Source organism: Poecile atricapillus, chromosome W (genome assembly GCF_030490865.1).
Source record: "Poecile atricapillus isolate bPoeAtr1 chromosome W, bPoeAtr1.hap1, whole genome shotgun sequence".
Classification (NCBI taxonomy): Eukaryota; Metazoa; Chordata; class Aves; order Passeriformes; family Paridae; genus Poecile; species Poecile atricapillus.
Genome location: NC_081288.1, coordinates 53,970,173 through 53,988,434, shown reverse-complemented (window position 1 = coordinate 53,988,434; position 18,262 = coordinate 53,970,173). Strand labels below are relative to the sequence as shown.

The window sequence follows — 18,262 nt, the reverse complement described above, 5'->3', positions numbered from 1 at the left end:
GAGATTTATGAATAACTTCTGTCCTCTGAAGTAGTCTGGTTGCAGACAGCTGAGTACATGCCACTCAATGGAAAACTTATGATCAGCAGCAGAAGTTTGTTTCCCTCCTAAAACTTTTATATTTTTTGAGGTGAGAACCACTGCCAGTGTAGCCAACACGTGAAGACTGACAGTTTTACACTAAAGATTCAACTGTGGTTGACAGTAATTTGGAAAATTTGTAACCAGATTAATGTGCAAGGCACCTTCAGGTGATGGTTACAGTGAAATTTGAAAATTTATGCATTTTATTACAAAGTACAGGCATTAGCTTCAGAGCATCGGGTATCTGAGTTTGCATTATCAGTCACAAAAATACCAAAAAATACTGAGGGAAAAGTTTCAAGTTCTAAAATGAATTGCTACAGGACTGAATACTGCCAGTAGCATATTGCTGTGTTTCATACAGAGCTGTACATTGAAATGAACAGTTTGAGATAACTGGAAAATATTCTTGATTCAACACAATTAAATGATAAACAGAATTATGATTAATCAGAACTATATGAACAAAAATCTAAATAAATAAATATACCAAAAGTATTGCAAAATAGACCACAATAATTCTTTATAAAGAGATCTAATATTGCAAAACCTAGGGATCCTAACATAGCATGAGAGGAATGGTTTTTTTCTTCTTTGAAATATGGTGAAATTTGCTCCCAACAAAATGTTTCTCAGCAAATAGGCTGACTGTCTTTAGCAAAAGGGCAAGGAATCACTTCAAGAGTAGTACTATGTAAAGTAGGTAAATTACCTTCAAGACTTCATTTAAACTTCAAGCTCATTTTCTTCCAGTATCTAGTCAGACCCTGGGTCACCCTCACTGAGGTACTTATGTATTCCATTCTGTTTTCTGCAATGCATCCCATCTTTTCTCGATGAGTTTAGTTTTAACTGGTCACCATTTTCATTGCAACATTCTGCATATAATTTAAGCAGGTTATTATAAATGTTTATATTTATTTCAATTTGAATAAATAAATAGAGATCACTGTGTAATATTTTCATTCATAATCCTTTAGTTAACAAGCATCTGTAATGGCTGGAGCTTCGTATCCTAAAGGGAACAAGACTGAACTTGATGCTGACTTGACTGCAGCTACCCTGATGTAATTTATTTAAATTTTTCCCGCATTCATATCTACACACTCTAGCCATGAACAAAATCAGAAACACTGTCCACCAGCATTCCACACTCTTTTATGTTGCATTAGGTTTAGTAAACACCTAACTTGACAACATTCAGCACACAGGTAGTTCAATTTATTTGTGCAGCTAAACAAAATAGATTGAAAGCACACACACACACAAGGATTAAATGGCCTGAATTCCAGATGGCTTGCTTGCTCCATAAAGTAACAGTATCTGCTGAGATGATCATGGTACTGTAGTTCTTTCTCCTTACCAAATACATGCAGTAGGAAGTTTTCCTCTGCTCTTTTGTCATCTTCTTTGCTGCTCTCCTATTTCATGACCTCTGAGTTAATCCTTCTATTCTTCCTATTAGCAAGTTTAAGCAGGCAAACTTCAAACGGACTAGTGATGGGTCACAAGGTTTAATGGCCATGCAGATAATCATCTAAATTACATTTCTGCAGCTGATGGGCCAGACAGGCTTAGAGAGTAACTTTACCAGCTTTCACTGTTAATCAGCAAGGATTGTGTGTCTCAGTACGTATCTGCCTTTGCCTGCCTCCCCGAGGGCTTGGGTCATACTGACTGATTAACAAAGGCAGCTGCATTAGCTTTCTTCTCCTGAAAAGTGTGGCATGGAGGCCCAAATGACTTGAAAGGCAAATGTGACCACAGCTCAAACACCAAGCACTCTCTTCTCATCACTGTGGAATTGCTGGCCTTCCTCTTGCAGGTTATGATACTCAGCACAACAGTTGTTGCCAATTTTCATGATCTGTTAACACTTAGGAAGCCTTATGCTGAAGGCTCTTCTTTCACATCTATTGTGGTATCATCAAGGGGAAAATTCAACAGGCTATTTCACATTTTCAGATGAATTTGAAAGCAGTGTATGAGGTGAACTGAAAAGAATACACCAATTGAACTGTCAATAATGAATGCCCTGGATTTCAGCTTTGAAACACAAACTGCAGAAGGCCAGGTAAAGAGAATAACAGTTCTCTGTAGGATACAGAGATTTTACAGCTACAGAAATAGCAACGGATCTATACTGTGAAACTGATTTTCTCAGCAAAGAAAACTGTATCAAATCTGAGTCTCTTTGTCATATATGGGTGATTGTGTTTTATATAAATAATAGTGTTTTATACCTACCCTGATTCCAAAAGTAACAAGAGCAGTGATGGATTGGCTTCCTGACTTTGTCAGAAGTTTGTCCTTCAGGTGTTGGACTCATCTTGCATTGTAAATGCTTTTCAATGACTCATTTTACTGCTCTTTACAAGTTGTTAAACAAACACAAAATTAGACCAATTAAACTATAATTATCCATGCAAGAAGCTTTTACCATCTTAGCCAGGAGCAACATAGGCCGAAACCAGCAGTCTTTAGAACAGTAAAACCTTCTTCATACACTTAATAGCTTTATACAGAAAAGAATCTGACAAGACAGCTAGGATTCTATTTTGGACTTCAGTTAAGAACATTCTACAAGAAAAAGCTACTGAGGAATGAAGTAAAATAATCTACAACACTGACTTCCTTTATTTGTCTCTTGAACTTCAGAAGTTGAATTCTGAGCTTCCAAAGTTTTTCTAGATGAAACTACAAAACGTCTAGGTTTCTGTGACCTAGGTATAACTACTTACTGATGTTAGAGACAAATAAAGACAATACATGAATTAAGCTAATTCTCCAGTCCATGAAGTATGCGATTTCTCAAGCTTCTTAACAAGAGTTACCAAATTTCCCACTTTTATCATGGACAGGCCCAGAACTCGAGGACTGACCCATTTTGTGATAAAATCTTCAGGTCTCAGTTTTGTTTTGAGGTATTCACTGAGATACAGAATTATACCATTTTCCAATTTTTGTACGGTGGCCTATGTAAGTTACTGACACCTGGAGCCACAGCACCTAAAGATCTTTCAAGGAGAACAAAAATATCTATACCAGATCATGAGACCCACAGCAGGATTTTGGTTATGTCCCATCTTCTTTACCAAAACAGCGCAAAGGGAAAACAATCTGCATTTCAAATATGCATTGTGACCATATAGCTGTAAGTGACAGCCTTTATGCAGTGCAGCAATAAATCACTCTTCATTGTTCTACTGTGCCATTTGGCTGAACTGCAGAATTATCCTTTTTGCTTTTATTTTACCAAATCAGGATTTTATGACTGTCATTAGAAGTTGAGACAAATTGCTATTAAGCCTTACAATGTCATTACTAATACTCATTGGACTTCCCTTTATATTTTCATAACAACCTATACCCTCTATTTTACTTTACAGCATTTCAATGTCAAAATGCCACCAATAATTTCCACTAGCATCAAAAGCTGAGATGATCAAAGACCAGAAATTATTTTTGGAGATGCAATAGGAGGTATGCTCTTTTCTAAAGACTCATTTTTTGATCCTACATGTTAAGAAATAAGTCTAGTAGGTTAGATACATGGAAGTCAAAGGGAGTCTTTTCCCTATTCAAAGGACTTGAATTATGGATATTTTTCTTTTCTTTTACCATTATACACATCACAAAATTTGGCACTGAAGCTGTTACTAAATCCAAATGACAGCCTACTTGGAGAGTCCCAGAACTGGAAGAGCTGAGGTCTACAGCTGTATAACTAAGAAACATACGACTTCAGTGTGCCTCAAACGTGGCTTTACATAGTTTTACCATACATCCCTCATGATATGTCTAGGAGCATGGCAGAAAGTCTTGCAGAGTAACAAGCTCATTTACCAGAAACTGTGATATTCCATTAACATGTAGCTGGAATGGCCTGTGTGCCATGTAGCACATTGTTTGTTCCTTGTATTTAGACCAGTTTGCGCACAGTCAGCATGAAGAGCCTCCTCCCTCTACTGCCACATCAGCCTTTTAACGAGTGCCATGGTTCACCAAAAAATGTAACCAAAGCATCAGAGAGCCCTGGTGTATCACACAAAGCTATTGATGTTTAATCCTAACAATGACTTTTGCTTCAATACAAACTGCAGTGACCATTTATAAAAACCCCACAGATTTATGCTCAACATACACTTTGCAAATATTATACCCATATGCTTGTACTGTGATTTATAAAGTGGCAGCCTGATCATGGCTGTAATGCTTTGTGTGCTGTCATACAGTGCAAGTTATTTCTAATTAGTGAACTTTCTCTTCGTGAATCAGGCAGAATTCAATACATTGACAGACTGCAAACACTGACACAGCTATTTACCCAAAACATACAGTAAATATTTCAGTTCAGAAACTTTGGATGACCCCTTCTTCTTCCCTACCCCCCTCAATTACTGTACTTTTAAATGTCACTGAATTTTCTGGAACTTGTAAAAGAGAACTGCTAAACTCAAGCTTTCATGTTTTCATACTTATGTGGTTCATTCAAAGACCTGTAAGGGTTTATGCTTTACTGAGCAGTTAATTTTTAAGTTCTGATATTGTATGGTTTAAAATGGAAGCATCAAAAGATTACGGGCTTCACTCTACCTTCCTAATTTAGCCTAATTAATGTAAGCAATGCAAATCCTGACCCAGTATGGTGATTGAGACAGCTAAGCTAGGCTCCCTGTGGAATCATGGAACAACAATCATGGCAGAAGGAGAGAGAGTCCTCAAGTACATCATCTGTTCCCCTCCAGAGATCCTAGGTGCCCCCACAAGGTAATATCATTAGTACAACATTAGGGCATGACTCAAGAGAACCTGCCTCTGTCTGCCCAGTGGCTGGCTCCAGCAGTGCCTTTCTGTAGGTAGAAGCAGCCAGAAGAAAGCAACCCAGATAGGCTGGGCCAGGACCCCCCAAACACTCTCTCTCAGCTGGCCTCAGGTTGGGGTGATTTGAGTGTGTGGCTCCCTCTTTTCCCTACAGAAAAAGTCACCATCCATCATTCCATCAAGCTATAGCTCTCTGCCTGAATTGCACCACAATGCAGCAATGAAACTATTGTGTAGGGCAGAGAGAGGAAGCAAGAACAAGCACAAAAAAAGTGTGGTATGGGGAGTCTTTTACAAAAGTTAAACAGTTCTCTAGCAAAATATAAGTGATTCCAGTAGTGTTGCTGGACCTGTATTATATTAAAACCATCAAAAATAAGAGCAAAGAAGGACTATAACTGAAAATCTAAGTATGTGGGATGATTTCCTGATAACTTAGCACAAACAAAAAACCACATAACTGACAAAAATTATATAAAAATAGGTTTTCTGATAAACTCTTCCAGAGAACAGTGTTCTCCCAGGAGCAGAATTGCCTACCCAGCATTTACTGTCATCTGTCTCCTTTCACAGCCACCCACAATGATTTGCTGCTATTATTTAAAAAGACATTTTAATCCTTTGGTTAAAGGCAAGGAATCAGAAAAATCTGGACCTCTTCCAGTCTTTACTAACAGTCTGTCATGGGCTCAGACATAGCAGTGTATCTACAGAATCTGCACCCACAGCACTGTAGCAGCCTCAGCATCTCCCCATCCTGTAGCACCATAGGGAGCAGCCATTGTAAGGCTGAAATTCCAGCCATACACCCCACTAGCACCAGTGGGATTTTGTTCACCAGTTGCAATCATACAGGTCACATTTTAACTCCCTGACATTTTCAATCATGCAATTATGAGTTTCTCCTTGGCTAGTTTATGGGCAGATCTTCATTTTCTCTAATGTATCATGCACACTCATGGGATTACATCAGTGATTGTGTGAAAGGGAGGAATGGCCTGAGTGCACAAAAGAATGGAATTGCTCTGTCAGGTCATTGAGGTTTATCTTTCATCACATAATTTTTATCTAATGACATTTTTCTGTGGCAGCATAGCAGCAAAATAACAATTCAAGTCAGGAGTCACCTAACTGAGTATCTAGGAGGGTGGGATGTTCCTAGTAAGACTGTGCTAAACTGCAAATACATAAAGGGAGAAAAGAATGGTAGGAGATACTAAATTTTCCACAGCTGAGGTAGGAAGTGCTACAACCAACCTTAGCTGTGTCAATAAACTCAGTGGTGCTAAAGTGGTATCACTCTTGACTTAAGAAGTTCTTATCCACAAGAGTGCCAGCCAAGGAAAAGGAACATCGGAAAAACTAAGGCTGAAAGCTACCTATAAATTTCTCAGTCTTTTAGGCCTAATTATTATAGCAACTTAAAACTTCTTCTGGCTAATGATTATAAACCAAATTAGCTCATTGGTGTCATCCCTGTCACTATTGGCTTATAATTGTAGGATCACTGAATCAGTATTCATACGGATTGTCTCAAAGCACTGGTGGCAATTGATCCATCAGTGATCCATGTAACACACCATTTCCCAAGTCAGTGCACTGTAAGAATGACAAATGTAGCTGCTGCTGTATGGAAACATCTGCTCTCTTCAGTCTCTGCCTGAAAGTTCTGGAAGCATTTCCTGGAGGGTATCTGGTATTAATCTTGTATCTCATGTTAAACAGGAAACTTAGCTACATAGAGAAGACTAAGCACAACAAATATAAAATCAGGAGCCTAGTAAACTGGAAGACTGTAAACTTTTCTCTGGGCAGCTGGAGCCAACATGAATTTGAGCCTTCAAGTTTGGGCTTTGTAATGTGGCATCCCCAAAGCATTGGAGAGTAAGATGATGATCCTAATCACGCACAGCCCACAGAATAAAATTATATATTTTTATTCCATGCTCAAAGCAAGATATGCCTAAATAGAAGCACATACAAACTCATTCTTTTGTTCTTACTTTCCATTTTATGCCCAAGTTGTGCCCATTTTCTCTGTGTGGCCTCTTCAAAGTGCAGCAGATGTCTCACTGAACACCGATTATGTGAACTCGTGACTACCAGATGATAGTGCAGACTGTCTAGGAAGTTAACTTTGCTGGTGAAAGACAGGCTTGACTTCTAAAGCATTATATTAATTCCTTCAGATGGTGGATCTATGCTCTGTTGTGTTTTTGGGACACTTAAAGCAGCAGATGCTGGCTGCTGATTAAGGTGTCAGCCTAACAGCAACATCCTGATTCTGCTATCCAAAAGGAGTTTAGCACAGAATTGCATAAATATAAAGAATATCCATCACAATGGTTAATTATTTCTATGACTCATCTACAGAGCAATGCTTTAAATCATCACAGAAGTCTTTGGTATAATTAAGAAAATGTGGTAAGCCTTCTCTCCCCAGTGGTATAGATGCTGACAAAGACAGAACACGCTGACTTGACAAAGTTTGCTCTGAGACACATTAACCCTCTACAAGAAAATTAATTAAGTGTATTTATTATTTACATTTCTCCCTTCTACATCCTCTTAAATACACTTTTTTAGAAGCACCAAGTTGTGTTATTAAATTTAGGTCTTTGTTCAGTTTATACTTACAGTGAATGGTGATTAAACATTCCTTGATCTTTAAATACTTTAAAACATCTTCAAGTAGTTTTTTAGATTATCCTAAGATGTTGTTTGACATAAATATTGAGGAAAATTACTAAAAACTTCAGCAGTTTTATGCAAATGAATTCAGTCATAAGCATTGCCTGGCATAAACAATGGAAAAGAATTCAGCCATATGTTTCTGTCGGGACAGGTACTCAATCAGTATAATTTGGAATTGCTCCCCTGAAATTAATTGAACCATGTTGACATACAGCAGTTGAAGATGTAAGACTTCAGCCTTCTTCTTATGGCAGTCTCTCTCTATTAGCTCTCTATTTTGTGACTTTCACCTGACCTGCTGACAATTTAACACGTGTTCAGTTTGCTATGTATTTGCTCCTCAAGGCTATGTGAACCTCACTTCATTTTTCCTGGTAAGTGGGTTGCAGTCACACAGAAACAAAATAATTTATAGGTTAAGAGCAGTGCACACATATTTCTAGTGTTTTGTGTGTTTCCACTCATAAATCACTTCTAAAATTTTTGAACATGAAGCTCCTGTTCATTTAAAACCAGCAAGAACTTTAAACCCAATCTCAGTGTGAATTTCTTTCATGATGAAAAAAAAGTTGCCTAAAACAGCACCCAGTAACCCTTCTTCTGTGCTCAGCAGCTCATTTCTGCCCCTGAACTTTCCCCTCCCTTGTGTTCACATAGAGAGAATAAGAACCCCATCCTAGAAACTTGTTCATTTTTTAAAAAGTTTTCCCATCTGGTTCATGAGTAGCTGCAGGCAGGGAAAGGGATGCTTAAATTGGCATTGTTCCTGGAAAACATGATTGTCATACTGTGCTCTCACCAGTGCTTCTGAGGAAAATTTAGACTTGGCTCTTTCAGATCTAATGAATGAGCTTTTTGGTTGTCCCAGCCACTCCCTCCTTGAAAAGAGTTAGCTTTTTAGACTGCACAATGGCTAAAATATCTAACAGTTATACAAATTTTGAATGCTAACAATTTTAAGCCAAATAGTCCTCACTGAATCAAAGCATCATCTTTTGAATAACAACAACAACAACAAAAGTGAAGTCAAACTAGTTTTTTGATGCCTGGGGCATTTTTATGTTGTTTTCTGAAAAATTCAAAACCACTGAAAAAAAATTTCACCAGCTCTATACCTGAGAAGGCAGAGGAATGCAATGCATGCCTGCTCCTATAATAGATATTATTTTTTTCTCTAAAAGGGAAGTAAGCTAACTTTGCAAATAAGATACAGTCTAGTTGCTGATATAATTAGACTGTAGTTCCAGAGATGCACTTTCCATGCCTTTTCAAGCAAGACACTCAAACTCAGAACTGCCAAGAGAGTCAGCTGCTGCTACAATAACTACTGCAAAACCTAAGAGTCTGTTCATGGCATTCACAATGTCCTTAGACAGAAGAAATGGGTCGTTTGTAATGGTGGTCACACTGAACCTAATTAAGCTAATGTGTGCATCCAGCCTGTCCAACTACAGGACAAGTTCTTTGTTTCTCTCCTAAGATGTTTGGTTCCTTTTATTTTTCTTTTTTTCTTTTTTTTTTTTTTTTGACATTATTTAATATTTGCAAGATTCTTTGAAATCTTTCCATGTAAGTAGTAGGCAAAGAGTTAATACCTGTTTCTATAACTGACAATTTTTGCTTTTACTGTCTGGTATGAAAAGCTTTGCAATGGCAACAGTACACAGTTTAAAACAAAGTAAAACCATTTTATTTTCCTTTGGAAATTTATAACTTGAGCTAAAATTTCTTCCATCTCTACTCAAAAAAGTCTGTACTAAAGTTAAATATAGTTAATATGCTAGTCTTAGGTCTTAATTGCTTTTTGATCAATGGAAGTTTAGTAGACACACAGAGAAATAAACATATTCTTGCTAGCATCTTGTTTCCAGCTGCATTGCAGCCATTTAGTGTTTTACAGTCAGCAATGCTATGCCAGTATCTCATCATAAGCTCGGCTGGGCTTCTTAAGCTCTCAGAAAAAGAATATGATAAAAGGATTTAAAAAAATGCAAGAGATAATAATACATAAGAATAAGATGTTCTATAAAAATCAGGGAAGTTTTTGAAGCTGTCTGTAAGTTCATTCTTTCAGACCTGGAAAAGCTGCAGGACAGCACTGATTTTGGAATAAAATGTATAAATGCACAAAAGAAAATGACAGAGAATGACACACACTATGCTATAAAACATTGCTTTAGCTATCCATTGGTCTCAATATAAATGCAAACCCAAATAATTAACTGTATTATTAAAATACAGCAACAACAAACCAAACCCAAACTCACCCACAACCAAACCGACTGACCAAACAAACAAACAAAACAAGCCATGTGGCAACAATGCACTGTAGGTACAAACAGATACAGAAGTTCATAGGGTCAAAAAAGTTTCCCTAAGCACATCAGCAGCTACTCTCTATGATTCCAACTAGGCAAATATTAACAGTCAAAGAGGCAGCATCCACACATTTCAAGTGAGGCATAGATAGATCTGTTTGCATTTTAAAGATAATGGGCAGTGCAAGAATGAGTAAAATATTTTGTCCTTTATGACAGTATGTACATAGTCTGGGAACTTTCACCTGAGAGTGATGCTAATAACTGTCTTAAGAGCTCACTTTTTTTTCTTCTGACTCCCTTGGATTGACTGTCTTCCATACGACAGCTTCACAGGTGATAATGGAATGGCAACACTTCTTTCAGGGATACTTAATTTGAATATTGCCAGCAATTGCACAACATTAAGTTCAAGCACAAATCAATAGCCTCTCCATTTGCAGTCCCAACAATACTGTCAAAATGCAGAACACAGAATGGAAGGCAACAAAATCTGCTGAAGGTGCTATTGTGAGATGACCGTTTATCCTCCACTAATTTGGTTTTAATGGGGATATTACAGCTGCTATCAAAAACTACAGGAGACAGTATTTTTTTTCCCTTTTTAGGGGTTGCAATGCTTGGAACCACACATTTCTCAATTCAATACCTCTAAATTAACCCAGGATTATTTAACTGCATGAGAATTGTTAGACTGTTGGAAATCACATCCCACATTCTGTCTTTTTATGGTAAGCTTCCTTATAGTATCATCTTTCAGTGAAACCTGAATATCTTAATGAGATTAAAAAGAAAGTGAGGAAAAAAAGCTGCTGGATTAGAATTTTAACTGAAGCCTTCTATGAGAAAGACCACACCACTATCAGTGGCCTTTCTCTCCTCATGCATGATCCCACTTGCACCTAGCCAAGTGTCCAAAGGAGACTCCATCAGTTCACTCTGTATTTATCCTTTTTCTTCTAAAACAGGGTCTCATTACTAACAGAACAAGTATTCATGCCACTGATGGGGGTGTATCAACTGGCTCTGCAAGACTACATAAATTTCTCTAGTATGAAGAGCAAAATGCAATGATGCTGTTTAAGACCTGAGTTCTGTATTGACAAAAAAAATCATTCTAAGCAAAAGGCAATATATTCTTTCTAGCAAATAGGAAAAAATGCAGACTTTTAAGTGTTTTAGAATGCCATTTCTATCTCCAGCTCCAGCCTTTGTTTGTTTTTTAAAGGCACTCTCTGATAAGTTTGCCTCTAACATATCTAAAAGTTGTTTTAGAATCTCATACTGTATCTTCACAGTGCTTATTAGATACCACAAGAATGCTTTTCATCTCATTTTTACCCTAAACTCCTGAAGTCATCCCTAGCTCTGAACAATTGTATTAGTTAAAGGGCAGTTATTCACAGAGGAGCACAAAACCAAGCTCAATCAAAAGAAATTTCTAAAACACTTTTTATCAGTCTAGATCTCTGCCTTCACAGTGCTTCAAAGATTCCTACTCAGTCTCATAAATGGAATCATAAAACATTAACAACAGTGTAAACTCTGGTGTGGGGAGATATTTTTGAGGTTGAATTCCTGTTCCTACACTCAGATATGTCCCAAATAAGGAAACAAAAAGAGCTTTCCTCACATCTTTCCAGCCAGTATGTTCTCCTAGTAACATAACTCCAGTTCAACTTACTACTCTTCTCCTTTTCATATTAAGTCATACTTTAGATGTCAAGCAGGTTGCTGTACAACTGAACTGAAATCTCAGGTATTATATGTGTTTATTCTTCTTTTACTGTAGCAACTACTACATGTAGTGTTGAGTCAGTGCAAATCGTAAGAAGATGGTCCTTGACCTTTTGAGGTTGTAAGAGAAGTCTAAAAGAAGAGACAGAGAATAGGTGGTGGCCCAGACACCACCATAATCAGATATTCAGGTCAGCAGGCAGTACACTATGTATTTTGCTGTATTTACACTATGCATTTTCTCTGGCAGTCCTGATTTACAGATTGAGATAATCATTGCCAACACAGAACTTGCTATCAACATTTATAATCTCTTTGACTCCTGTTTTAAGTCCTAGTGCTTATTTCTCCCCAAGAAAAAATCCCTCTTGATCTGCCACATCATATAAATGCTCTGCCTTCTACCACCCTGGTCTCTGAACCTCTTCTGCAGTATATGAAAAGAAACCAGGGAAGGATAGAAAGTTTTGCTAAAGGATATACTAAGATCTTCATACAGAAAATAAATAAAGATAGGATTATATATCTGACATAAACAAGCATGACAGTTTCAACACAATAGTTTAAAAAATTCTGCTTCTTGGTTGCAGAATTAATTGTGACAAAATATATTACTCCTGGATGCCCTGGAACAAACCCACCAATCCTTTTAATCTGCCTAAAATTTCATAGAAAAATGCACTGCCCATGATTACCACTTACAATGTCACTTCCCTCTTTGAACTGTCTGGTTTACCTTTGCCCATCATATCAAGCAGCAACCAACATTTAGTCCTCAAACTTTGCAATACAAAGAGCTTTCATCCAGCATGTGTCCCAGGTTTTCTCTCTTATGCATAATATTTTTATCACTATAGTTTCACAAACTGAAACCTTCACTGTTACTTTCATTAGCTTTATTCCATTTTTGTGTCTAATTTAGCCTGAGATCCCCTTTCCCAGTCCTTATTAAGCCATATTTGACAGACTCTGGTCCTTTTTGCATTCAACAGACCCACTCTTTCCTAAGGACTGCTATTTGTTGGGAGTAAATTATGTGCATTCCCAAATTTGTTATTTGGATAAATGCAAAGTAAGCAACAATCATCCCTTCCTTTGGAATTATGAGTGAAGGTTTTTTAAATTGTGTTTATTGATCTAGAATAAACAGTTTTCATTCATAAATTATCTGGCAGCATTTGTCTTGGACACTGATAAATAGACTGTCATCATAAATATCTTTCCTGGTAAAAGGATTACCGTGGCTCCAGTGTTAGAGTGAGACAGTTATGAAAAGTTGTAAGAATTTTTTGGCTGACCAAAGTAAGGATTAATTCACCTGGAGCTCTCAAATACATGGTAACAGGTACTTACTCTGGGCTTGCCTTTTATATCTAACGGGTTCTGTAAATGCTGAATTTCATACAATCTCAGCAAAAACTGGCTCTACATGAGCTTTGGCTCATGTACCCTAATTTCTACCATGAAATGAACAAAATCCAGCTATTCCTATTAATTTGTATAGCAAAAGAATGTAGAGACGATACCTGCACAAACCCACACATCATATAGTCATCAAACAAAGGGAGGCTAGGGCGGTCTTCTCGATAAATTGTGATTTTGTAGCTGCTCACAACCTCAGGGCTGGGCTGTGAATCATCCGTTAAGAGAATGATGACTTTGTTCAATCCAAGGCCAAGGGGGTAGTTAGCATTGCTGTATGACAAAACAGGAAAGAAGTGCAATAAACACTCAAGAAACAAAGATTTTACACTCTTATCTTTGGCTGTTAAACTTGCTCCTAGAGGCTTCTATTACTAACATTTTCTTTCTCTTATAAAATACATGAGATTTTAAATAAATCAGTGTAAAATAGGATTTGTGAGTATTTGAAGTTCTTCCAAGAAGACAAAAATATTGAGAGTGAAATTTAGCGAAAGCAGTGGCAGTGACAAATATTCTGACATGAAATCTGTGAATGAAATCATTAGGACAATAATTCCTTACAGGCCCAAATTTGTGATGAAGTCAGCAGGGAGACAAATACAATCAGAAATGTAGCTAGCTGCTGAAATTGTCCACTAGCCAAATGTGATGGATTCCCAGACAAACTGCTCAGAGTGACAAACTAGAGCAAAGCTGAGCTGTGTTCTTCTGCCTTTAGCAGGGAAATAAATCCTGAAAGGCACAGAACCTGCACATGCAGGACTCTTATTTTTCAGTGTAAAGAACATCTTGCTATTCTTTTTCATTCTAAAAGGTTTTTTTGAGATTTTTCACATATATTCATGCTGACTGCCAAGGCAGTTAACATTAAAACAGAGAAATGTTGGGGGAAGAATTTAATGACAGTTTCTTTTGAAATGATTAATCAAGACTGATTTCTTATTGAAAAGACAGGAAACATATTGGGCATTAGATCAGTAACAACTGCACAGACTTTCAGGTTAGTAGCAGACATTCTAGTTCAAAGCATCTGCGTCAGTCAAAAGGTTGTGTGTTGATTAAGCACTTCATGTCATGAAGCAAAGTTAGCTCTGAACTGGTTAAGAATTTTTCTTCCCAAGTAAATCACTGTCCCTGTTCTCCCATTTATCTACTCACTAATGGCTAGTATGTAAATTAGCCAGTTCTCTGGTTCTGAGGTACCTGACCCAGATAAATAAACAGTTTATTCCTCACAACCTTAAAACCACGTCATACCCAAAATACCTATTGGTATTTCCCCTGGTAAATGCTGTTGTCTCTGTCAGAGCTAGTTGGGAAAGCAAAAATTGTGCCAGGGTTCATAGGAGCAATTAAACATCACGGTTTATTGTGGGTCAGTGCTCAAACACGATGTTTAGTGATGACTGCTCTCTCCTCTATCGTCCAGCTTTATAGTTCTCTAAAAGATCACATAAGCTGGGACCCTTGTGGATGACAAGGTGACCCACTTAGTGGATGAGAGAAAGTCTGTGCCTGTTGCCTACCTACACTTTAGTGAAGCCCTTGGCACTGTTTCCCAAAGCATTCTTCTGAAGAAAACTGGCTGCTCACACCTTATTTTCACATATATTTTGCTGTATAAAAAACCGGCTGTATGGCCAAGCCAATCACATGGACATGGAGACTGAGGGCACCGTCAGTCAGTTTGCAGATGACACTAAGTTGGGTGGGAGTGTTGATCTAATGGAGAGAAAAAAGGATCTTCAGAGGGATCTAGATAGGCTGGATGCAAAGGCTGAGGCCAGGTGGATAGGTTCAACAAGGACAAATTCCAGGTCCTGCACTTGGGTCACAGAGCAGGCAGAGCTACAGGCTGCGGACAAAGTGGCTGCAAAGATACCTGGTAGAAAAGGACCTGAGGGTGCTGGTCAAGAGCTGCTGAACATGACCCAGCATGTGCCCAGGTGGCCAAAAAGGTCAATGGCATTCTGTCCTGTGTCAGGATAAGAATAATGTGGCTAGCAGGACCAGGGCAATGATTGCCCCCATGTACTTGGCACTGGTGAGGCCACACCTCAAATCCTGTGTTCAGTTTTGCGCCCCTCACTACAAGAAAGACATTGAGTGGCTGGAGCACATCCAGAGAAGGAAGGAAGCAAGGTGAAGGTACTGGAGCACAAGTCTGGTGAGAGGTGGCTGAGGGAGCCAGGGGTATCTATTCTGAAGAAAAGAAGGCTGAGGGGAGACCATGTCACTCTTGACAACTGCTGGACAGGAGGTTGTAGAAGGTGGGGGTCAGTCTCCTCTCCCAAGTGAGAGGACAAAAGGAAATAGCTTCAAGTTGCACCAGGGGAGGTTTAGGTTTGATATTAGGAAAAATTTCTTCACTGAAAGGGTTGTCAAGCATTGGAACAGGCTGCCCAGGGAAGCAGCTATGTCAACATTTTGAGAGCAATTTAAAAGCTGTGTAGATGTGACACTTAGGGATATGTTTAGTGGTGGGCTTGGCAATGCTGGGTTAACAGCTGGACACGATGATCTTAAGGGTCTTTCCGATGTGACTTCTGTGATTCTATGACAATCCCCTACAATACAACTATGACAAAAATGTATCATTCTGAGTTAGTAAACTTCAACTTATTTCTTCTTTTGAAGCCAGCTGCCCTATTTTGACCCATGTAAACATATCAAGACCAGCAGGGCAGCAGATCAGGGCACTGTGCAAAATTAACACCTGGATACAAAAGCTCAAATTTCCTGTCATCTACTGTGTGCAGTATAGTGATAGTCTCTTCCCACCCAGCTTTGATGCTGTCAGTGACTACAGAAGCTGGATGAGATACTGGAGCTGTACACTCCATTAAGATAGAGTTAATTATGGCTTGAGAACAACATATTACCATTGCCTTCAGGACACTGAAAATAAATACAAGTTTCTCAGTGTTGAACTCCCTCTGACTTTCCTGTGACTAATCTATTTGTGTCCTGGGTTTTTGGAAACTAAAAAATTCCCAATTAAAAAAAATTCCAATACTTCCAAAATTAAGTTTTTACACTCATAGTTTGTTGCTCATACCTTGGTCCATTCTTGTCATCGAGGTGTACATGGCATTGACAGTTAGAGGGTTCTGCTCCTATCTTCACTGTCACCATGTCAAATGGCACTTCTGCATAGTATTCTCTGATCTTTGGGTTAAACTGCGGATTCAAGTCCAGCAGTGGACTGGTGAAGATCTGTCTGATATGAGATAGGGTATCTTTATCTGTTCCAAGAAGGCATCAAAGAAAAAAAACATTGTGAAATGTATGAACATTTTGGAACAACATGCAACTTCTGGCAGATTGGTACCACGTACAGTGGCAAGATATTTAATGCCTAATGACTTTGAGATTCATAATCCTGCTGCAAAGTTTTAATGGAGTTTGTAATGGCACTTGAGAGAAATCTGCAGGCCTTGGAGGGATTTTAAACATTCAGTGTCCAATCACTTTAGTCCTAGTCACAAAACTCAAAGCCAGGGTAAGCCTTTGAAAATGGAAGGATTAAGTCTGGGAGATCTGTCTCTAGTTAACTGAAACTTAAAGAAGAGGTAGGCCAAAATTCATAACTTGCTTAGGTACCAGGCCGTGTAAGGGTTTATGTACAAGTGTAATTTCCAATTAAAATGAAAATAAGTTAGACATAAGAGTATTCTTATTGTTCATAAGAACAAGTCACATGGAGATATCAAGACCCATGGGGTCATTTGCAGTACAGCTGGAAGAATGTTTTATTAAAATTCCTATATCAACAAATTCCAGCTCCTTTCCTGTGTATGAAATCTCAACAATCAAATCCTATTTGCTCAAATGTGTCCTTTATTTTATAGTTTGCCAAATTACTCATGAGAATAATTATTTGTTGGCAACCTACTTACAAAAAATATTTTAATCCAGCCTATTGGATTCGGATTTACAGTATAATACATTCAAAACTGCTTTACACATATATTCATTAGTACATGTTTTAAAGTGGGTACTTGAGAAAATATTAGATAGGAAATTACTCTAATATCTAACAAAATCTTGTGGCTTAAAAGGGTCAAAAATGAGGCAAATATTTTTATTTCTAATTTGAAGTATCCACCCTGAGAGCCAAAATGGGGCAATTTGAGAACACTTTTGCATGGATTAAAATTTAAGGGAAGACATTCCAACAGAAGAACAGAATTTGGGCTAGTTTTGTAGGGGATAGAGTTTACACATTGACACACAGAAGGCACTTTGAAAATCTCTACAGATGAATATAAATATTTCTTCATATTCTATATGCCTTACTTAGAAATGTTGTCCCACTACTAGCTTAAAAATGAGGAAGAATTTCATAGTAAAATTAATTGAGGTATTTTTAAAATAAAGGATCATGCAATTAGAATGGTGATGCCAATCAGCCAGCCCAGGAGTATTTCTGGCCTCTATCTGGCACAACAATAGGTCCTGGAGCCAGCATGAGATCAGCAACAGAGGGGACATGAGGCTCAATGTGTAGCAAAACCTTCCCACCATAGGGAAACGGCTTCACATTTACAAACGTGCCCCTCAGATAATTTGGGAATAAGGAAGGCAGCAGAAAGCATTGCTACCACCAAAGAAAAACATATTTTTCATCTTTACAGGTATTTCAAAACATTTTAAATATTCCTACAAACAGATATTTTAGAAAAACTCCTCATCTCTTAAGCAGCTCCTTAATACTCCATTATCGAGCTGAAGATAAAGCTTTAAAAAAAGCTTATTAAACTCCAGACAAGTTTAAAGATTTTTCCACAAGAACAAATGTATGCTGAGGTTATTGGAAAGAGGGGAGCAAAAGTCTATTGAACTCTGACAAGGGATCAATGAGTGCTGGAATACTGACATTAATATGGACATACAGCAACGTTTAATTTTGGTTTTGAGGCTTATTTAACAAAATAGCCCATTTATTGAGTGCTTTATAAACATTCTTGCTATTTAAAAATCCTCTTTTTTTTTCTCAGTAAAAGCCTACAGATACTCTATTCACTTAGCAATTATGTAGAGAAACCCAAGACATTTTTTTAAGATTTTTTTTCCCCTTTGTGGTCTAGAAAAACCTTTACTTACCATAACTGCATTGTCTTTCTCCAGTCTTACTGGAATAATGCAATGCTGAAAGATAAACAGAAACAGCTAATAAT

At 37.8% G+C, this 18,262-nt stretch overlaps 1 protein-coding gene across 2 annotated transcripts in view; it reads right to left on the bottom strand.

Annotated features, from left to right (window-relative positions):
• LOC131591391 (cadherin-like and PC-esterase domain-containing protein 1) overlaps nt 1-18,262 on the bottom strand; it is a 148,168-nt gene that overhangs the window by 56,822 nt on the left and 73,084 nt on the right. For both annotated transcript variants that reach the window (XM_058862020.1, XM_058862019.1), the window contains 3 exons: nt 18,189-18,233; nt 16,141-16,327; nt 13,184-13,352 (listed from right to left, as the gene is read on the bottom strand). In XM_058862020.1, coding sequence (XP_058718003.1) covers nt 13,184-13,352; nt 16,141-16,327; nt 18,189-18,233 — 401 coding nt within the window. The remainder of the gene's footprint in view (nt 1-13,183; nt 13,353-16,140; nt 16,328-18,188; nt 18,234-18,262) is intronic.